This window comes from Poeciliopsis prolifica, unplaced genomic scaffold, assembly GCF_027474105.1.
Source record: "Poeciliopsis prolifica strain line A6 unplaced genomic scaffold, Auburn_PproV2 SCAFFOLD143, whole genome shotgun sequence".
In the NCBI taxonomy this organism is placed as follows: domain Eukaryota; kingdom Metazoa; phylum Chordata; class Actinopteri; order Cyprinodontiformes; family Poeciliidae; genus Poeciliopsis; species Poeciliopsis prolifica.
This window is the reverse complement of record NW_026562518.1, coordinates 345723-369325: the sequence shown is the minus strand read 5'-3', so window position 1 is coordinate 369325 and position 23603 is coordinate 345723. Positions and strand designations below refer to the sequence as shown.

General features: G+C 37.1%; 1 protein-coding gene across 1 annotated transcript; it reads left to right on the top strand.

The window, feature by feature from the left end:
- Positions 1-1163: 1163 nt before the first annotated feature.
- On the top strand, positions 1164-22706 carry LOC129355723 (kinesin-1 heavy chain). The gene is made up of 26 exons (XM_055025317.1): positions 1164-1523; positions 7913-8000; positions 8082-8155; positions 8233-8337; positions 9549-9597; positions 10031-10086; positions 10176-10263; positions 10369-10493; positions 10629-10733; positions 12041-12186; positions 12540-12688; positions 12798-12985; positions 13606-13674; positions 13840-14046; positions 15145-15288; positions 15391-15582; positions 15691-15808; positions 16467-16522; positions 16611-16720; positions 17414-17515; positions 17634-17694; positions 17774-17845; positions 18490-18594; positions 18740-18956; positions 19049-19181; positions 19877-22706. The coding sequence occupies exons 1-26, from the start codon at positions 1398-1400 to the stop codon at positions 19878-19880; spliced, it is 2889 nt and encodes a 962-aa protein (XP_054881292.1). The 5' UTR covers positions 1164-1397; the 3' UTR covers positions 19881-22706.
- Positions 22707-23603: the final 897 nt, after the last annotated feature.

Here is a 23603-nt window from a genome sequence, read left to right as displayed (position 1 = left end):
TTAGATTAGCTCAACTTTTACACAAGTTGAACGTATTAGAAATGTTTAAATTTATGCAGCGTTTCACTGAGAATTCAGGAGAATATTGAAGTTAAAAGAGACCTATCAGGGTGCTGTGGTGGCGCAGGGGCAAAGTGTGAACCAAGTATTGAGGCCTTAGTCCTCATGATGGTGGTAACAGGTTTAATTCCCGGTCTGGTGACATTTGCCGCATGTCTTCCCTTTCTCATTACCTTGCTTCTTGTCAAATAAAGGATACTAGAGCCACCAAAACCTTTAAAAAAGGGGAGGCCTATTATATTTCTTTTAAATAAATCAGGATAGGTTCAAATATACATAAAACATATTCATAAAATATTTTGCTCAAAATCATTGTTAGATAATGAGATTTCATCTGCTCAGTTCTGTTGATTTTGAGCTCCTTTTAAGGCTTTATCACTTTTAGGCAAAATGAACTGCTACTGGCCATGCCCCCTCACATCAATATTTATACAGTAATTGCACAAAACTCTTGTCTTTTCCAGCAGCCATTTAGAGCCCATCAGCCTACTAAATGTCTAACAATGAAGTGGGTGGAGCTTTGGTTGTTTGTTAACTGGGCACTACCCGCCCATTGTGATGTCATAATCAGGAGATTTTTTTAAATGGCTCGTCTTCCAGACACCAAAATAATCTAAGTTATTGCCAGAATTTGGCGAGCTGGTTTGTTTTATTATTCACCCCTCACTTTGTTAAGGATCCTCAGAAATATTGAGATCTAGCAGATGAAACCTGTAATGCTAGTAAACTGAAGATATCTATCTATCTATCTATCTATCTATCTATCTATCTATCTATCTATCTATCTATCTATCTATCTATCTATCTATCTATCTATCTATCTATCTATCTATCTATCTATCTATCTATCTATCTATCTATCTATCTATCTATCTATCTATCTATCTATCTATCCATCCATCCATCCATCCATCCATCCATCCATCCATCCATCCATCCATCCATCCATCCATCCATCCATAAATAACAGAGTAGATGCAGTGTTATGATGCTAAAAGTGTGGTCAGGAAAAGCAGCCATAGCTTTAAGGCTGCTTTGTGTTTTTGTAGAGGGGAGCGCCCTTCGGGATGATGTCATTGTGATCCAGAGCAGGAGGGGCGAGGCGGACAGCCGCTCATCCACCGGTATCATGGCTTCCTAACCGGAGGGGGAAGTGGCTGAGAGGAAAACAAGGACTTTTCTCTGTTGAATGCCCGAATTACCACTGCCCTTTCCAGAACCCGAGATTTAGGACAGAGGGGTTCGGCCTCCCGACTGTCCGCCACCGGCCGCCCCTGGGATCAAGGCTCTTACTTTAGTTTTCGTATCGGTGAATTTCCATTCGTAAACCGTGGAAGATGGCCGACCCGGCGGAGTGCACCATCAAAGTGATGTGCCGTTTCAGGCCCTTGAACAGCTCCGAGGTTACCAGAGGCGACAAATACATCCCCAAATTTCAAGGGGAAGATACTGTCGTTATCGGGGTGAGTTGTTTTATTCTGAGTTGCCGTAGGTGGTTACTTGACAGAACTCTCTGACACATCTCGCCATTTCCGATTGTCCTGTAGCTACCGCGGTTAGCACCTTAGCTTGTTAGCTCCAGCTAGCAGCGCTGAGCTGTCATTCAACAAAACCACAGGCTGCCACAGGCTAAATTGTTAACATTGCCGGTCCACCGAATTAGTATGTGGATTATTTATCAAAAAATTAATATATTTTGTTTCTATGCACCTATAACTGTAAAGCTGACGGTTATAGACCGTTTGCGTCAGTATGAAGGGTAAACCAGCTTTGATATGGTGATGGCTAGCAAACAGTTAGCTAACAGGCTAGGCCAACTTCTTCATTGCAGATTAACTGGCCCATGCTAGCAGGCTAGTTTTAATGCTGTAGCTTAATTAAAGCTAACATGAGCTATCTCGCCAGCTGGACACGTAGCGGACCCTCCTGTGTCGTAGAGTAGGTCTGGCTTTCACAAAGAAGTGTGTTGTCACTAGACATGAGAGAACAGCCTTGAATATATAGTAATTATTGCATTTAAACAGTAAATTCTCAACATGCGTCACTGTACAATAACAATTCATTGCCAGTGACGTTCAGTTTTGTCAGATTTCTCCAACCTTTTACATTTAGAATGGGGAAAATTATAACAGTTCATTTCCATCCAATTATATTTAATACCATAGATATTCACTCATGTTTTTCCCAACTGGTAACATGTCTGATCTTCTGAACTGCCCTTTTTTATTTTGTAATTTTTAGGGATTCTTCTCCCCTCTAAGGACTATAACTGTGAAGTACTGAATAGATTATACTAAACCAATTTCTTATGATGATATCCCTGGCACAGAAACCTATGCTAATTACTCCCTTGGACCAATTCCATTCCTTACCTTCACAGTTTTACTTTAACAGTGAATTAGAAATTAAGATGGTGCACTTTTAGTTTCAGCCGTATTGAGATCTGATTTAAGATCTGATTTAAATTTTGTGTTTCTGTAATATTCAACTCGAATGTTGCAGAAACGTAGCTCTTTGGCTCTGTGGCTCAGTTGATATATTAAATAAATGAAATATTGCCCTATTTTCATAAAAAGCGCTGGCCCCACCCTAGCAACTTTGGTAAATATGGTTGAGGACTACTGCTGATGTAAAAGAAAAATATTCCAAAGGCTATTTGACCGATGTGTCTTAATGACTATAAATGGTGGGAGTTTGCAGTTTTGAGCCTAAATCGGCCCACAAATTTAAAACGACCTATATTTAACTTGGAGATTGCTGGAAACTGTCTGATTCTGATCGATAGTTCATCTTTACCACTCAGTCAAAATTCAGCTGACTTTTAAGTATTTTTAAGTTGATGTTTTAAATGTATTTCAAAAGAAACCAATATTTTCAGTTAAATATTAAGTGGTTTGTGAGGACAGACGCATTCGCTCAGCAGTATTTTCTTTAGGAAAGGAAAACAGAGACCACATAAATTATAGGCAACAATACTTGCAGGTTATGCATAAACTGGGAGTAGACAATAAAGAGGCCAGAACCTTTAGTAGCACAGTTACAGAGATAGCACAGCACAAACCAAGCCACTTAAACTTTAAACTTAATCAACAAGGAAAGTTTTAGGTCTAGTCTAAAAGCAGATAAGGATTCTGACTAATGGACAAAACCTGAGAAAAAGCCCCCTGCTCTCTGAAATCTGCTGCCCATTCAATTATTACGATAAAGCACGCTTTTGTTAAAGGCAAGAAAACCTGTTCAATTCGGATTCAATTTAATCAGGCTTTTATTTATAGAGTTCATGCTTCAACATATTAAGTGCCATGTGAAATTAGGAAACAGGAAACATTGTTATATTATTCAAGCATTTCATAATGAAAATATTGATGGGGTTGACCCACCTCAGTATGTCCTTTTTATCATTGCAATGTCTCCACCACTCTTCCTTTGCTTTATGATCAAGGTCACAACATACCCAAGAAATCCAGTTGCATTTTTTGCTCTCATTGAGATTGATGATGGTTGTGATTCAGTGTGCGAACATTTCTGGTTTTACTTTAAGTGTTGACTTTTTATGAGTTGTGTGGTTGGGACTCAATCAGCTGTCAGTGCTGTCATTCGCTCCCTGATGATACAAACCCTTATCAAGCTTGGTCAGGATAAAAAGCTTTTATGTAAAGAGGATGTTTTATTTTCATTGGCCTCTACAGAAGAATATAAAAATCCTACTTTACGCAAACGTCAGTCCAGATTACGCCTGTCATGATGACAAATTTTTCTGGATGGTAAATTGTCCCAGAAATTATTGCAAAAACAATAACATTGTTATTTTGAGACTGTTTCAAGTAATATGTTGATAATGACCTAATAATATAAGCTTTCCCTCTCAAAGACCAAGAAACTTAAATATTGTACAGAACACACCACCATGCTGGAACTGGAACATATTTTAAAAATCCAAAATAAAACACATTAACCCAAAATACATAAAAAAACAAATAAAAGCCACACACAGCTAGGTTTGGGTGATATGGACTTAGAACTTTTGTCACAATATTTTGTGGGACTATTATAATTACAATAAAAATTATAATAGAAAACATTCCTATTTAAAATTGACTTCTTCAGGATGCCAGTTATTTAAAAAGTGATATCACTAAGCTGCACACACTAACTGCATTTAATCATAATTTCTATTTTACTGATATTTATTGACTGTCTTATGTAACAAATGTGGAGAAAATAGCAAAAATTCAGATGATGGTATCAAGTCATTAATTTAAATTTATCTAGACAATAAATCCTAAATCTTATGATTGAAAAAAAAATTCAGAATAATTGATAAACATTATGAAAAATGGCTACACAAAACCATAACTAAATTGAAGTCTCTTAGAGCAAAATTCCCCTTGAGAAAATATTAAACATAAGAATGGAAATTATCACTCATTTAGATATTTTTATAATGAGATTGATTCATTATTTAGTGCATCAGATTTCATTCAAATCTGTACGGCTGAAATGAACCTTCATATATATATATTGTTTGTCTCCCCTCATCCTTTTAGCTGTCTATATGATGCCATAAAATCCAGGTTAAATATTAGAATTGCCTTGTGGACTTTGACTGCAATATGCTAACTCATACAAACTCATATAATCTCATATAAAACAGAGAGTACAAAGCCTTAGAATTTTTTCTTTTGGGCTGATCAAATATTCATCTCATTTCTCATTTATTTAAACTTTAGGTGTTAAATGTTGAACACAACAGAGTTATTCATTTGTTTCATGCCAAACAAAGGCGACTGTTGTAACTGCAACCACTTCCTGAGCAGCAGTGGCGACTCTGGCTGCAGGCCTTTGGCTCGCAGAGCCCCTAAGGCGTGGTGCAGCCCTGCCCAGCACAGAGTGCCAGTCATGCTGCTGGAACAGCAGTGCACATTGGTGGAAACGCATGTGTTTCAAAGCAGCAGCCTGTTGCCTCTGATGATGCATCTGCTTTGGCAAATACAGCACTAATAGGTAGCAGCAGCAGCAGCATTGCCTCCTGGGTAATCTCCTTGTTTTCACTCCTGGTTACCAGCTGTTGGACCAATCAGGGTAGGCTGATGGCCGGGCATGGTGCAATCTCTCGGGGTGGGGAGGGCAATTATTATTATGGTGATCTACTTTGTTTTGCTGATGCTCTAGAGTGATTTTGCTTTTATGTTTGGTTCATTTTTAGAAACGGCTGGGCAATATGGCTTAAAAATTTAATCCGTTTTTTCATAACAGATTCAAGTTCCAATTTTAATTGGTTATTTTAAAAAAATTCTAAAGACAAAAAATATTTACAAAGTGAATTTTTACTTCAGTGAGTTGCATGATGGAGTATTGGGGAAAAGCTAGGAGAATGTTTTTTATTGCAAGAATATAGATATAATATTAAAATAATAAGTATGCAATTATACCAGAAGAATATCTTATAGTTACAGAAAAAAAGTTGTTTTAATGAGAAAAAAAGCTTTGATGGTTATCAAAATCTGACGTGACCAGTTTGTTGTTCTTTCTTTTAAATAGACACAGGAGTTTGCTCAATTCTTTTTAAAATAATTTGAATCTGAAGTGTTCAAATTGGAAGTGGTAGCTTATCTGTAAAACAAATAAAGTGTAACTTTACCAGATGCTCAACATTCCCCATTTCAATTTTTGATGTTTCATAAGTGATGCGCCAGTTCACTTTTTCACTTCTGATAAAAATATCGGCAGTTTTATACCAGCTGATACGATACAGAAAAACAGAGTTGAGTTGACTTGAGACATTTCTTTCAGCACAGACATAAATGTAAAGAGTTACAAATATATTGAATAACGCTGCACCAGTAAAGCATACCTAAACACTCCAATAGCATCACAAGTTTGGTGAAACATGTAAAAACAACCAATCTTTAATTTGTTCAATCAATGCAATAAATTAACAAATGTCCACTGATACTCAAACTACAATTATTGCCAATAATGGGACAACTACAGATATTAAATTGGTGCATCTTTTTTTTTTTTTTACATTTATAGGAAGTTCTATTAAAACTTTTTCTCATAATACATAATAAACATAGCTTTTCCCTAACATTCCCTCCTCGAGTTGATATGAGTTCAAAATCTAAATAAATAGAAACTGCAAAACATGTTTGTGAAACAAGTTGGCGGCCTTGGGTGGATTGACTTTGGGGAACACAAATTCAGATTTGGGTTTACCAAAAATGTGATTAATAAATAAAATGTATTTGTTGCCTAGCCCCTGCTTGAGGTTTTGCCATTACCACATCACTTGTATCTGAGTGAATGTTTCTGCTACAGACCTTTATTTAAAAGCATCTCATTACAAGATTCTCCTACTTTTTTGCCTGAAATGTAAGAAGATACAATTTCCAGATGAGGTTGTACTGGTGGTGGAGTTACAAGCTTGATTTGCTGCTAAAGCCAAACACGTTTGTGAATTATTAATGCTGCTGCTGCTGCGTCTCCATTCACTTCTAGGCTAAAATATCAGATTATTATCCTATCGTTTGATGTCATTTTCCTGGTTTCCATTCAGGAACCCAGGGAAGTCCTATGGAACAAAAATTAGCTATTTTTAGAGCATGGCAGATGACCTTGTGCACTGTAGGATGGCCTAATTAAAGTCTGATTTCTGTTATGTCGCATGTGAGTTATGTTTATGATTTATCTACCATTCAGCCAGAACCATACAGTTTGCTAAAAAAAAGTAATAAATGTTTGTTGCATTTAAAATATCACTCACCCCCAATTGAAAATAATCCTGTTTTAATGTGTTATCAAATACAAAAATTGATGTTTTAATTTTTTAGAAAGTAGGAAAAAAAATATGGATTTTTTTTCCCACTCTAGGCAAAATTGGCTGTTTTCAGTCATTACATAATTGATCAATGAATCACATTTTCTTTGAAAAAACAGATAAAATATTTTCCCTTTTTTCATACAGCTGAAGCAGGTGTGTTAAACTTTTACCATTTTTGTGAAAACACCTGAAGCATCATGAGGGTTCTGAGCCAACTTGGCAGGTAGATGTGAAATATTCAATGTCCGGAACAGAGCTGAGAATCGTGGTTGGTTTATGTGAAAGGTTGAAGTACGTTAAATAAACGCTCTTTGCAGCCATGTTGTAAAAATGTCCTTTGTTTCCCTTTTGCCTGCTTCCTTTGATTTGAAGAAAATAAAAAACTAAAAGTGTGGTTTCACACATAGTTTGTAGTATTTTTTGTACCTTTTTATTGTGTTGCTTGGGTCTTTCACTTTAACAAATTTTGCTGGACAATTAATTATCCCAGAAATTATTGTGATCAATGATAATATTGTTTTGAAACCAGTTTGAAGTAACATATTGATATATTGATTGATGTTTTTCCTCTCAAATACTAATAAATTGTAATTTTGTACAGAATGCTAAACTCTGGAACTGGAAGACATTTTAAATATCCAAGACAAAATACAGCAACCAAAAACAATAAATAAAACCTAAAACCAAAAATAAATTGGATTATAAAGCTAAGCAAAATTGTCTTTCAAAAATATTAATAATCAGAATGAATATTATCAAATTTATATTGATTTATTATGTGGTTAATTGCTTACTGCGGCTGGCTTATTGTCACTTATTTTTAAAAAACCTTTTAATAACATTTATATAACACCTGTAACACAACTTCCAATTCAAGTTATATGTTCCTCATGGTGACATCAGAAATAAAAATATAAAAAATTAAGAATGAAATACAAATAAGAACATTTCCAATAAATAAATCAAACAATAATCTTTGAGTCAGTAAGTGGACAGATCAGATAAATGGTATTTTCCTCTTTATTTCAGGGTAAACCGTACATGTTTGACAGAGTGTTTCAGTCAAATACAACACAAGAACAAGTCTACAATGCTTGTGCCCAAAAGATTGTAAAAGGTGAGATTTACAGCTTCAGCTACAGCCAAAGCCATTTGAACCGTCGTGTCACTGTTTTATTTTTGTCAATTTTTCTAATAGATGTTCTTGAGGGATACAATGGGACAATTTTTGCTTATGGACAGACGTCATCTGGGAAAACACACACCATGGAGGTAAGAAATAACTTGATATATTCAGGTCAACATATTTAAGATTCTTCTCTTTAAATTATCTTTCCTTCTGTTTTTAGGGGAATCTCCATGACACAGACTCAATGGGCATCATCCCCAGGATAGTACAGGACATCTTCAACTACATCTATTCCATGGATGAAAACCTGGAGTTTCATATTAAAGTAAGGATGTTATTTTGATGACACATTTTCAGAGAACCCCAATGGAAACAGAAGTAAAGTTTTGTAACGATGTGGTTTTTCTTCATGGTTTGTTTTTTTTTAATTTAAGAGATGACATGCAGCTTTGTTCTGCTGCATCATGTTTCCTGTGTTTTTATTTTTTATATTCACTTCTGTTTTTTTGTCTTGCTGCTGATAATGTAACAGTGTCTTGACAAAATATAAAAGTTTTTTTGACATTACAAACCTTAAAGCATTTTATTGGGATTTTATGTGATTCACAAACAGAAAATAACATTTAGTTGGAGTTTCTCAAAAGGAGATCAAAATGTAACTTTATGATCAACATACAAAACATTGTGTGTAGCACAAAATTAGCATTGCATATGGCAGCATCATGCTGTGTAGATAGGATAAATGCAGGGCAATGATGTAAGAAAACAGTTCACAGGCTGTAAAAGATTTGACTCTGCAATTGAGGTTCATCTTGTAGCAGGACAACTGAAACGTAGTATTTCCTGACTTGGAACGGCTCAAAGTCGAGGCCTAAATTTTAATCAGAGTATGTGGCAATACTTGAACATTGATGTTCACAGATTTTTTTTCCATCCAACAACATGACAGGAGAAGAAAAAAACTCAGAAATTTTGAGAATAGACTAGAAAAAAAAAGCGGAAATTTCCAAAAGTTGAACATTTTTGACTTTATGAGCTCAGAAAATTTTCATGCTTTTTTCTAGAAAATTTCTTAGATTAATCCTAACATTCTTTTTTTCTTTTTCTCGCTAATTTTAAAATTTTGAGGCTTGGAAATTAATTTATTTTTCTAGAAAATCTGAGATTAAATTGAAAATTTTCGTTTTTTGGTGGATAGTTATACTGTTTTTCCTCCAATGGCCTGACTATGCCATTGTATCAATATAAATACACGCCATCCAATCAGTTTTTCATTTAAAATGAAAGGCAATCCAGGTTTTCTCTCCTTCCACTGCTGTTAAAATAGATCAGAATTAATGGTTGTACTTTAAACGTTTATTAGTATTCATGAAAGTTACTGTATCTGAAATAAAAATGTAAACAAAATCTTGATAATGTATATTTTTGTTTTACAAGATTCAAATACTTTATCAACAATACACAAAACAAACAGTAAGCTATTTTTCATTCTCTCTTCTGAATAACTAAATAATGTGGATCTTTCTCTGTTTGCAGGTTTCATATTTTGAAATCTACTTAGACAAAATCCGAGACCTTTTGGATGGTAGGTGAATTCCTCGCCCTTTCTTAATTATTCCAAACTGTGGGAGCAGATGTAACAGAGAAAACTGCCAACCGCCTAAAAATGTTGGAACAAAGTGAATAGTTATTATAATCACTTGGAGGCAGACTGAGCAATAAATGCGCTTAATTTTAATTGTCAGTATTCCACGTCTACAACAGGTGGGCTGTTTAAAAGTGACTGTATGTGGCTCTGACTGAAAACAGGGTGTGGAAAATGTTTGGTCGTTTCATATTAGGTGGAGTTCAGTTGTTTTTTTAGCTTTTATACAAGAACAAACATCCTAGGAAAATGGTGTGCAGATATTTAGGAGAGTCTAAAGGAAATGCACTGATGCAATTAAAATTGTGTGTGTTTGACTTCATATTTAATCTTTATTTGTGTTATAAAACAACTGTTTTTACTTTCTTTCCAGTGTCAAAGACCAATTTATCAGTGCATGAAGATAAAAACAGAGTACCCTACGTCAAGGTGAGACCTGCTTTTCTCTTAAACATTTGGTAAAATCAGCAAAGGGAGCTGAATAAACTTGTTTTATTTCCTGTTTTCGTTTTTTAAAGGGCTGCACTGAGAGGTTTGTATGCAGCCCAGAGGAAGTCATGGACACAATTGATGAAGGCAAATCTAATAGACATGTAGCAGTCACAAGTAAGACGCCATGCTGCTCTTTGCAGCAACTCCAACTATTTATTTTCAGTGTTATTTGGTTTTATTGCAGATGACCTTCTGACCAAAACCGTTTTCTCTCCTTAGACATGAATGAGCACAGTTCCAGGAGTCACAGCATCTTCCTGATAAACGTTAAGCAGGAGAACACTCAGACGGAGCAGAAGCTCAGTGGGAAACTCTACCTGGTGGATCTGGCTGGTAGTGAAAAGGTAACATCTGAGATGAGATAATCAGCCATATTTGTTGTACTCCAGATGCGTTGCTTGAATTTGTGATACGTTTGCAGTGTCACTCCTGTGCTTTGGGTTTTTTATGTGGTTTTGGTGTTTTTCTGTGGTTTGCAGGTTAGTAAAACCGGTGCAGAGGGAGCTGTACTTGATGAAGCCAAGAACATCAACAAGTCTCTGTCATCTCTGGGAAACGTCATCTCTGCGTTGGCTGAAGGAACGGTGAGTTGTTTTGTTTTAATTCCCCACAGAGCCTTGAAAAGTCAGGATAACTCAGGAAAAAAAATGATTAAATTTCCAGATTTCATCCCTCCCATCTTTAATCCATCCCTCCATACATCCATCATCCTTCCAGTTTTTCATTTATGCATCCATCTGTCCAGTCTTTGATCCATCTATTCAGTTTGTATCTGTTCACTCAAATGCATGAAACATTTCAGATTTTCAATTATTGACATTTACAAACAAGATAAATGAATCAAGAATGTACAAACTTGGTTTTAATGAATATGTATTTAGTAGAGGATAATGCTGCACTGGCAACCTACCTCAGCAATCTGTCGCTTTATGATTTGTTGAACATGCAGATAATGGAGGGTAATTTTGTTTTTTAATGCTCAAATGTCCAGAACGTCTTCAACATTGGACTTTGGATAAAATAGTTTGAAAAAAAAACTGTACTAACATTAATGGATAAAAAGCTTCCTGAAAACACAGATTAGATCAGTAAAATTAATACAAACTGTTACACCATAACCGAATGAACATACATCTGTTTTGATGTAATTACTCTGCTGAGCACTGACTCTCTTCCACCCTGAGGCAGTGATTTTTATTTAAATTGTTTTTATTTAAATTACACGTTAAACATCTTAATATGAGACGTTGCTTCTTATAAGAGCGGAAAGAACAGGAGCACAGACCGTTTGCCAGCTGCACAGCCTGCAGCTTGAGCTTCCATGATGAAAACAAACATGTTTTCTTTGTGTTGAATTTCCATTTTGAGACATCTACAGGTCCTTTGTGTCGCAGAAATAACTTTGCACAGATAAAACCGCTCCTCCTAGCAACGCCTCGCTTGAGCTTTTCTTTCTCATTTCACCCTTTTCACTTTGATCAAGTGTAGGTTTGTTCTGCGGCTCATTCGCTCTGTAAACAACCTGCGGCGGACAGCTGCTGAGATATTTATGATGCTCTGAAACAAATTAGCTATTGTCCAAAGATGTCTCCTTCCCCGCTGAGCAGACTGTGTTGTAAGGAATGATGGCAGCCTGCTGCAGCTTGGCTGTTTTTACTCAAAGTAATCATATATCAGGTGATTTAGTAACAACCAGATAGTTGTGAGAACAGGAACATAACCTGCTAAAGCTCAGTGTTTCAGACTGAAACATCTCAGTTCAGGAAATGCCAGCTGTGTTTGAGTTTTTGTTCCCTTTTTTAACTTTGGTTTTTTGCCATTTATAATGTATAAATAGTATGAGTTAGTCTTTGAGCTCTGTTACAATGCAATCTTCTGTGCGTGTTTTCAGGCCTACATCCCTTACCGAGACAGCAAGATGACCCGTATCCTGCAGGACTCTCTGGGTGGTAACTGTCGAACCACCATAGTGATCTGCTGCTCACCTTCCTCCTATAATGAGGCTGAAACCAAATCTACCCTCATGTTTGGACAAAGGTAACCCAGAAGAACAGACTGAACAGCTTTACTTTTTGGCACAAAAGAGTGACTTTGTTTGGAAGTGAAGTTTATTTGAATGTCACATTTCATGGATTGTTCAAAGTGTTCTGCACGTTACATACATGAATCAGTTACCAACTATGAATAAATTTGTAAAATTGAGCAAATACACATTAGATGTTTTGATCAATTTCAATTATAAGTCCAAATAAACTCTAAACATTTATTACAGTAAGGTGTGAAATTTTGCTCTCTGAGCTTGCTCTGTGATTTCACTTTGCTGATTACATTCATTCCAGTTTCCTGGTTTTTATGTTTTTTTCTTATTTTTTATTTTTTCAAACATCCAGAGCGAAGACCATCAAGAACACGGTAACGGTGAATATCGAGCTGACGGCAGAGCAGTGGAAGCAGAAATACGAGAGGGAGAAGGAGAAGAACAAAACTCTGAGGAACACCATCACCTGGCTGGAGAACGAGCTCAACCGCTGGAGAAACGGTGAGGCTGAACCCGGTCCGGGTCACTGGTTCTGGCCTAAACCGCCTCTCTGCAGACCTCATTGTGCTTTTGTTTTTTTGTTTGTTCATTTGCTTTTACTCAACTCCAGGAGAAAGCGTTCCCGTGGAGGAGCAGTTCGACAAAGAGAAGGCGAACGCCGAGGTGCTGGCTCTGGATAATATCATCAACGAAAAGTCGGCCTCTACGCCCAACGTGCCCGGCGTTCGTCTCACCGACGTAGAAAAGGACAAGTGTGAGGCGGAGCTGACGAAGCTTTACAAACAGCTGGACGATAAGGTGAGGTAGAGCAAACTGCAGCAGTATGAAACGTCGATGAATATAGTTTTAGGTTTCCATTCAGGTCTTAAAGAAGTGTGGAGCTGTGCTGCTCTGCTGCAAAAACTGTAGGAATCAACCTTTGCTTTAGTGGTTCTAAAATAATTGGGATTTGGTTATAAGTTTTGGTGTTTGGATCTGTACTTCTTCTAAAAACAGCACAAGCACTTAAAAAAACACCCAGTCATTTTTTTAGCAGTAAGCAATAAGTTAATGTTTTTTTGGCGTCTAGAAAGCGAGCCGTTTCAAACGCTTCCTGATTAAGACGCATTCACGAGCACTGTGCCGTTACCTAGCAACCTCAATGGAATTCCAGCATGTTTGCCAGCAGCCGCTGTACAATGGCTGCTGGAAAAGAAGAAAACGGAGTTGATGATGAAGAAGAAAATCTTTGTTTGTGTTATTTATATTAATATTCTTAAAAATGCCAAAATCTGTTTTATCAAACACTTATTCAGCTGAGTTTTCATTTTTTTGGCTTCAGATATGAAAAACAATTGCCAATGGTTTTGTAGTTGCGGGTTGTTGTTACGTCAGTCTTGTGATTTAAATGAGTTTTTTAAAATCTTTTTAATGTTCAGGATGAAGAAATCAACCAGCAGAGCCAGCTGGTGGAGAAGCTGAAGCAGCAGATGCTCGACCAGGAGGAGGTGAGATCTGTAGTTTAACAGATACTGGTGGTTCAGACAACAAGTCAGTGAATTAAACCGAGCTAAAATGGATTTATTTCATATTTCTGACCTGTAGGAACAGTAAAAATGTTTTATTATTTCTCTTACTGAGAAGTTTAAAACCTAATGATCCATGTTGTTCAGCTGCTGGCTTCCTCCCGGAGGGATCACGAGAATCTGCAGGCGGAGCTGAACCGCCTTCAGACGGAGAACGAGGCCTCCAAGGAGGAGGTGAAGGAAGTGCTGCAGGCGCTGGAGGAGCTGGCTGTCAACTACGACCAGAAGAGCCAGGAGGTGGAGGACAAGACCAAGGAGTTCGAGTCCATCAGTGAGGAGCTCAGCCAAAAATCTGTAAGGGCGGCACAGAAAATATCACTTCAAATTAGTTGTTTTTATTCCTTACAGGAGCAGAGCTAGACGCTTTGTTTATTTATTTATTTGATTTATTTACAGTTTAAAAGTTGCAATAAATCAATCTTAATCAGTTTGCGATTCCATCTTTAAATGCAAAATAGTCAATATGTTTACGTGCAAATAAAAAAGAAAAGAAAAACATATATTTTGTAATGATACAACATGTCTCAGTTAAACATTTAAAATTTTAGCTTGTAAGAAACTTTTAAATCGATCTGTCAAAACATTAATGGGTCAGTTTAAGGCTTTTTTTTGTTTTATTTTGAATTAGCACTACATCTTGTCATGTGTAACAGCCACAAATATAACCTGGAGTGAAATCTTTAGAAAGGCTTAACTTGTGAAGGAAGTAATTATCCATGATACTATTATTCTCGAGCCTGAAGTCGGATTTCCCTTAAAAATATATATTTCCAATGTGCTTTCAGTTTCAAATCAAAGGAAATCCTTTTCAGACAATGTAGCAGTGGAGACAGGAAGTAATAAATTCATCAGACATAGCTGAGTATTTAAGCAGTCAGGTGATCTGGTTTATTATTGTCACGAGAAAATGTCGAAAGTTAAGCTTTAACTCTGGGTGGACCAGATTATTTATTTTTCAAACGGACAGTTTCACAATGCGTCGGTCATAAATACACTGCAAAAACAAAAAACCTACCAGATATTTTTATCTAGTTTCTAGTGCAAATATCTTGAAGTAACTTACACGTACCTTTTCAGCAATATTCAACAAAGTGCTTGTTTTAAATCAGTAATTAATTAATATTGATGAAAATGTGCCAGTTTGATTGGCAGATCATTTCACTTGTAACAAAACATTTTTCCTTTGTGATAAGGGAAACAATCTGCCAGGGAAACTAGTACCTTTTTGTCAATATTATATTGCTGAAAATTTACTTGTAAGTTAGTTTTGTCTTTTTTAAGTGTACTAACATATTTAGAAAGTAGAAAGTGGAGCACAAATACTTGGTAAGATTTTGAAATGCAATGCAATGAATAATGTTTTATGTTTTATAATCTCCTGTTTGCTTGCAGTCCATCTTGTCCTCTCTGGACTCTGAGCTCCAGAAGCTGAAGGAAATGTCCAATCACCAGAAGAAGAGAGTGACTGAGATGATGTCATCTTTGCTCAAAGATTTGGCTGAAATTGGAATAGCTGTGGGCAGCAATGACATCAAGGTACCAGGACTGTTTCTTCATTTTTGTTCTCTCATGTTTGACTTTTTCTTCCATCCATTTAATTTAATCTCATCCTTTTTGATTCTTGGGGCAATTTTGCAGCAACACGAGGGCGGCAGCGGCCTTATAGACGAGGAGTTCACAGTAGCTCGTCTCTACATCAGCAAGCTGAAGTCGGAGGTGAAGACAATGGTGAAGCGCTGCAAGCAGCTGGAGGGTATCCAGTCTGAGAGCAACAAGAAGATGGACGAGAACGAGAAAGAACTCGCTGCCTGTCAGCTGCGCATCTCGCAGGTACTTTAAATTTCAAAAACATCTATGTGGAGGTACAAATACCTGTGTTTCTGAATGTTCTTGTTGGTTATCTTTGTTTTAAGCATGAGGAATGTTGTCTGTCCACAGCATGAGGCTAAAATCAAGTCCCTGACTGAGTATCTTCAGAATGTGGAGCAGAAGAAGAGGCAGCTGGAGGAGAACGTCGACTCGCTCAATGAGGAGCTTGTGAAGCTCAGCGCTCAGGGTACGGCTCTTTATTATCGAGTCAGCGTGTACGAGCATCCTTCAAAACTCTTGCATTTATCTTTCTACAATTAAGGCCTTAGAATGTCTTAAAGCTCCAGTAACTTTTTAAAAGAATTTTGAATATTTGTTAAAACTGTCGCCATGTTGTAATAGTATAATATGAGAGATAATCTGTGAAATGTTGATCTCATAAGTTTGAGTTGCATTGCATGTGCTGTTTATTTATTCAGAGATGAAGGACAACCTTTCATTAACTTTTTAAAAGGAGAGATGATGGAACCAAGTTACTAAAACATTTTCATTGTTTTCTGTGACTTGTGATGGTTGAGGCTATCGCTGTCTGCTAACATAACCTTGCTAGCTGATTAGTCAACTAGTTTGTTTTTATATCCATCATGGGTTAGTGAATATTTATCAGCAGTGGTGTTAAATTTGCTATGACCTAATGGAATCCAGAGTTAATCAAAGAACCTTCCGGCAGTAGCGTTATGGAAACAACCCACCTGTTTGTTTTTTTATTTGGAATATTATTAAGTACTTGGGAATGCTTTTTGCTTGTAAAATGGTTAAGAAAGTCAATTTGTCCGTTTCACTGCATTTTTATTTTTTTCAACATGCTTACCTTTTTTAACCAATGGGAATCTTCTCTTTTACAGAGAAAGTTCATGCAATGGAGAAGGAAAATGAGATCCAGACTGCTAATGAAGTTAAGGTAAGTCTCAATTAAATCTCTCCTTTATGGGAACTGAGGCTAAATCTGCCTCTAAAATGTCTAAAATTATATTTATGTTTGTGTTCAGGAAGCGGTGGAGAAGCAGATCCACTCCCACCGTGAAGCCCACCAGAAACAGATCAGCAGCCTGAGAGACGAGCTGGACAACAAGGAGAAACTCATCACTGAGCTGCAGGAGTAAGACGTCTTTTAACTTCTAATCAAATGACTTGCAGGCTCTGTAATTAATCTTAATTACGTAATTGAAAACTATATCTTGACAAAATAAGAAACATTTTCAATCCAATAACCTTCTTTCTGCTTTGTTTTTTAACAAAGCAGAAACATTAAAGACATTAAAGACACAATTCACTTTTTCATATGCTTTTGTACTTCCATTTGGGTCTGAACTAGGGCTGTTGTAAATGAATATTTTAGCAATCGCGTAATCTATCGCTTATTCTTATAATTGAGTCATCGGATAAAAACAAAATTCTAACTTAAAATATTGATAAATCTCACTCAGAAACTCATCTACCAGCCATGCACTGCCACCATGATTTCCATGTTTTCAGACCGGGATGACATGAAATGTGTTGTGCGGTTTGTCCGTAAAGCTCCACTTACACTGTAACCATCAACTACTCAGCCGCCAGCCGTGTATCCACTCACCTGTTTAAATACTCCTGCAGTTCTTCCTGCTGTTCGCTCTGAACCAAAATTAATCAGAATTAACGCATTAAAGTTCTAACCCTACTGTAGTTTGTGTCTGTTACTGCTGCTTTACTCAGATGAATATAAAAGGAGTATTAAACTTTAGACTTACTCATAATAATTGAGTTGACATGGAGGCAGATATTTTAATCGTAAATCCACTTTGTTTCCTCCCAGCTTGAACCAGAAGATCATGCTGGAGCAGGAAAGGCTCAAAGTGGAGCACGAGAAGCTGAAGTCCACCGACCAGGAGAAGAGCCGCAAGCTGCACGAGCTCACGTATGTTTCACAGACGTTCAAAAAGCCCAGCTTGGTTTAGATTCATCAGTTTGACTGCTGTTCTGCATGTGACTGCTGACGTTTGGTTACCATTTCTGATTGGCTTCTTGTTATTCAGGGTGATGCAGGACAGACGGGAGCAGGCCAGACAGGACCTGAAGGGGCTTGAAGAGACAGTGGTGCGTTCAGTAATGAGTTAGGTTGCATTGCTTTTACTTGTTTTGAGTTTTTACCTCATTTGATCTTTTTCTGTTGCAGGCAAAAGAGCTGCAGACTCTCCACAACCTCAGGAAACTCTTTGTTCAGGATTTGGCCACCAGAGTGAAGAAGGTAATTACTTTTTATCTATGTGACACTGATATATTCTGAACTGCAACTGTTTATTTTAGCAATTATTTGGATAAAAATAATTGGCACATTCTGTTAATTTTTTATGCAGCATTAGAAAAGCATTAAAGATGCAAGAAAAACTTAATTTAGTCCCTAAATAAGCCATTAAAATAAACATTTTATTGCTTAAAATGCAGTAACAGTGTTTCTTTAGTGAACGTACAATCATTTGTAGGACGCTTCTGCAGCCCAAAATACTTCAGCGCGTGATGATGATTATTTTTTTCAGTTAGTCGATTTATAATTGGACAGCTATGTTTTTTTTTTTTTTTTTTTTTTATTTAAACAGAATTTGATGCAAGTGAACCTAAAAATGGCGCTTGAGTTCTAGGTAGAACTCAAATTTTTTTTATCTTAAATTCAACATATATATTTATTTATATACATCTATATTTATTACGCATGTTCCAGCATGCTTTTTATTTAAATTTTTTTTTATAATCCAGTTAACGATTAATTATTAAATTGGTTTAAGTTGATTACCTCAAAAATCAACTAATTAATCCAATTAGTGATTTCACCCCGACACGCACTGATTTTTATTCATTTGTGTCTATAACTCGTACTTTCATTTATCTTTTCAGAGTGCGGAGATGGACTCTGATGACACAGGAGGCAGCGCGGCACAAAAACAGAAAATCTCCTTTCTTGAGAACAATCTTGAGCAACTCACCAAGGTTCACAAACAGGTAGGAGTCACCATTTTTGAAACGGTTCCACCATCTTCGTTTTCACGGTAACCACTTCTCTGCTGCTCAGTTAGCTTTATTTACCAACCTGATGTGTTTTCCTGTCGTCCTTTTTTTTTCCGGCGATGTGAATTTGTTTCCCCAGCTGGTTCGTGATAATGCAGACCTGCGCTGTGAGCTTCCAAAACTGGAAAAACGTCTTCGCGCTACGGCTGAGCGGGTCAAGGCGTTGGAATCTGCACTGAAGGAGGCCAAGGAGAACGCCGCACGCGACCGCAAGCGCTACCAGCAGGAGGTGGACCGCATCAAGGAAGCCGTCCGGGCCAAGAACATGGCCCGGAGGGGACACTCGGCCCAGATCGGTTAGTAGGCGGACGTGCTGGGAAGCGCATCTATTCATGTTTTCTGGAGCTGTAATGAAAGGCAAATCTGTTCTTGTTCACCACTTCACTAGCCAAACCCATCCGGCCCGGACAGCCGCCAGTTGCATCTCCAACCCACCCCAACATCAACCGCGGTGCAGGCGGCTTCTACCAGAACAGCCAGCCGGTGGCCATCAGGGGAGGAGGCAGCAAGCCGGACAAGAAGTGAGTGCAGAAGACATTTTGTTTGCTGTTCTTACCGCTACAGTATTTAACTTTTGTAAAAATATTTATATTTTTACATATTTGTCACCATGACAACTGTCACCATGTCATGGCACTGTAGTATGAGGCAGATAATTAGTGTGAGCTAGAAACAACCAATCCGAGCCAGGAGGCGGGTCTCAGTGCTGTCAATCATGCCCAGGTGCACTTCTCAGCCTCTCTCTCACTTTTGTCCTCTCTGATACTTTTCCCCATCAGCAGAGCCTGTCATGAAAGCTAATGCTCGCTAGCATAACCACCGATGCAGTCAGGAGATTGATTGACAGCACTAAGACCCGCCTCCTGGCTGTGATTTTGGTTTTTTTGGTCTTCAGATGGCAGCTCAGCGAGGAGGTGGACAAGATTTTCACGCAATATCTGTCTTTTTACATACTGTCACAACATGATGACTGGTCTAGAAAATATTTAAAAAAACATTTTTTAAAAGTTACAAACTAAAACTGTAAAATATGCATTTGTTTCTTTTTATTGGCTTATCATATAAATACCAAATAAGATACATTGAATATTTTGGTTGTAACAACTTGGCTGAAAAGGTCAGCAGTGCTTCTTTCAAACAACCAGCAGCTTGATTGTTTTTCATTCTTTAAGCGAGATGTTTTATGGACGCCATCTTGTTTTGTTATACTCCACAGCTGAAGAGCCGCAAAACAGAAGAATGACACCACAGAAGAAGAGCAACGTCACCCACCTGCCCACCCAGCTGACAACCTGTCATTCCATTACAGCAAACTGGCGCCGCTGCGGAGCCACGAAGGAGTTTCTGATTTATAAATATATATATATAAATATTCCCGGCCTGTACAGCTCCCCAAACACTTCCACCCACCCCTCACTCCTCCAATATAAAAATCTCTCTTTCTCTTATGGGATATAATAATTTAAATAAATGAAAAGAAACAACAATTGTAATTTACAAGAAGCAGGATAATATTCTTATTCAGCAAACCAAACGGAGTCTCGAGCGCAGCCTTTTTTGTTTGTTTTTTGTTTTTTGAGGTTTTTTTGGAGAGCGAAATCGTGCACGATCTCGAATGTCTAGCTTCGGTTTCGTTTTTGTTTTGCACAGTCTGTCGTCACCCGTCGTCTTCGTGCGAGTAGTTCTGCACTGTGCCAAGCTGAATGTAAACGGTAGCAAGAAAACAAACTCCTAAAAAAAAAAAAAGACCAAAAAAATGAAGAGCTCGACCTTATAGGCTAACTTCTGTACATTTTATTACGACTTCTGAGTTAACCACGGTTTTCTCTGTATAGATTTTACATGCTTCATAAAGGAGAAAATGAAACTTATTTTGCGTCGAGTAGAAGGTGTCGAACACTACTGTTTCTGTGCTTGTACAGATGTAAAATCGGCACTACTGCACATGTTTCCCCGGAGAGAAAACTGCAAGGAAACGGCTAAAAAAATGTTAAAAGAAGGATTTAAAAATATAATAATAATAATTATGAAAATGAACGCCGTGCAACAGTTGTACTGTAGATGTATTTAACTAAATACCTGTGGAGGCCATTTGTTTTTATCATTAAGTTAAATTAAAACTATACTTGTTTTTGGTGGCTTCGTTGGAAGGATTTGAAAAATGCAGAGGGATGAAGCGGGAAAATGAGAATGATCCGGTTAACACAGCAAACTTCCACCCTGTTAGCCTACACAAAGTTGCTAAATGTAATGTTTTTAACTAATATAAGTGGGTATTGTCACTGTTAATAGACTCTATTTATGTATCTCAGCACACAAACCGCAGCCGATTAGACAGAAATTGACACAATCGTCACACAATCGCCGTCGTCCAGGAGCTAAAAAATAATAATTTCTCTACAAGGGTGCCTCGCTTCTTCAATCATCTTCTTCCCGACTTTTCTTCTTTATTTGTAGATATAAGACCTGATTTATGCTGGGTTTAATGTGCTGTTATTGTTCAATAGATGGTGTAGATGTTTGATCGATAAGTTTGGGAAATGAGTTGATGGATCGGATCCTCGCTGCTGATCAGCCAGTCAGGAAACGCAGGGTCAAAGGAAGGATAAACACAAATTGCACATTAATTTTATGTCGTCTCATGGGTAAAAAAAAAAGGGTTTATTTAACTAAAACTAACCAGTGGGTGTAGGATTTTTTTTTTGTGTTGTATTTGTTGTATATTTTTTATTTTAGTTTCCACCACGTTTGCTTTTTTTGTGTGTGTTAATCCTTTAAAGCCCCAGTGCATTGGCGAGAAAGCTGAACCCCAGCATGAGAACACTAACACCTTGCATAAGTGCAATATACTGTAAGATACACTGTATGTTGGTCAGTTTGCTCCGGCCACTCCTCTTTTTGTTTCCCATTGGAGGATTCTTTCATCACTAGAAACCTGAAACAGCTGTTTTTATCGCTGAGACGAAGAAAAAAGAGAGATCCTTTTCTGTCGTGTAATTATGAAAGCAGATGAAAGAATTCTCAATGGAGAGGAAAAAGTGAGAGCGCTGGAGCAAATCCAGCTCCAAAGGGAGGAAGGTGTCACATTAAGACAGGAAAGTCGGGTTTTTCTCGCACTATTCTGAGAAGAAAACAAATAATAATAAAAAAAAGAAATTAAAAAGCACTCCATTATGCGGCTGTTTTAGCTTGGAGGTGTAAAGAAGTTCCCAAAGCCCTGTGAAGAGAATAAATGGCTGTCATTGTGTTTCACGAGGTGCAGAGAGGAATATCTAGACGTCTGTGCTGATCTGGATTACACTGCAAAAACAATGTTAAATATTATTGCTCTAGTTTCTACTGCAAATATTTGGAATGACTCAAAATTAATTTAAAAGTGACTATTCAGCAGGATACAGTAGCTTGTTTTAAGTAAATAATTTCTTAATATCAAAAAGCACTAACTAAATTGGCAATTTCACTTATAACAAGTAAAAAATGTGTTATAAGTGAAATAAACTGCCAATGGAGCTAGTATATTTTTATCAATATAAAGGAATTGACTTAAAACAAGCCGCTATATCTTGCTAAAAGATTGCTTATAAGTTGTTTTTTTATTAAAATATTTGCGCTAGATCAAAACTAAACCAAAAATACTTGGTAAGATTTTGTGTTTTTGCAGTGTAGATAAAACTTCTGAATTGTTAACCTTGAAAAAATGTTTATTCTATGATCTTCCACCAAAAACTGGATATGAAATGGGTTGCAGAGATCACTTATGGTGTTTGCCGAAATTACGTTTTTGCATTGATTCTAAATTAAAACAAAAGTGTAGCCTTTTTTTATTACTGTGTAATAGTTGGTCGATTTTTAAAGGACAGTAGTTTTTTGCGGGGGGTGGGGTTTGGGTCAGTGGACGCGGTACTGGATCATTCCTGGAGAACTGGGGCACAAGTCTAACAGGGCTCTGATGACATGGACAGAGACGGGAAGTTTAATGAGATCACAGTTTTGGATTGACTGCATGATGTAAATGTATGTGTGATTAAATAATTATGAGAAAATTTGTCACTTTTCCTGTCTGGTTACTACAATTACAGTTGTCAGCAGTTATCTGGTTTCTATTTTTTTGCTTAAATTAAACAATCTTGTTCAAAAACAAACAGGAAGATGAGTTTATGGGCAAGTTTTATGATAAGGAATTAAAACAAGCTATCAATAATTACAATCCAGTGGAAAAGTAGAAAAACTGGTCTGGTCTGCTCTGCATCTCCAGAACCACAAATGGAGAAGCAGCATTCAGATTCAGCTGTTTCAGGTTTCTAGTGATGAAAGAACTAATAACAAACTGCAAAACAGCCGAAACGCTGACTTCCTTTAAATCTAGACCAAACCCCACCTGTTCAGAGTTGCTATTGAACGATAATTAAAGTTTGACCAACACATTTCATGTCTATGATGTCGCTTGACAAAATGTGTTTGTTCTTTAATTGGTGACTATAATGTTTTGGTCACTTTTTGTGTTTTTATGATGTGAAACACTTTGAACTGCCTTATTACTCATATTAGCAATGCAAATAAGTTAGATTAATTGACTTATGATATTCCAGTTATAATGAGTCAAAAGCAACTGAACAGGTGAGTTTTAGCCTAGATTTAAAAGAACTCCATTTCGGCAGTTTTGCAGTTTTCTGGAAGTTTGTTCCAGGTTTGTGGAGCATATAAGCTGAACGCTGCTTCTCCATGTTTGGTTCTGGTTCTGGGGATGCAGAGCAGACCAGAACCAGAATACCTGCGAGATCTGGAAGGTTGTTATGACTGCAGTGTTAGATTTTTAGACTATTGTGATGCTAAGCCATTCAGTGAAAGGGAGTACTTAAAAGTCTATTCTCTGAGTACAGAACGTTTTTTAGATAGACCTGTGAAGACAATTGCATAACGCAACTAAAGATTAAGTTGTGGAT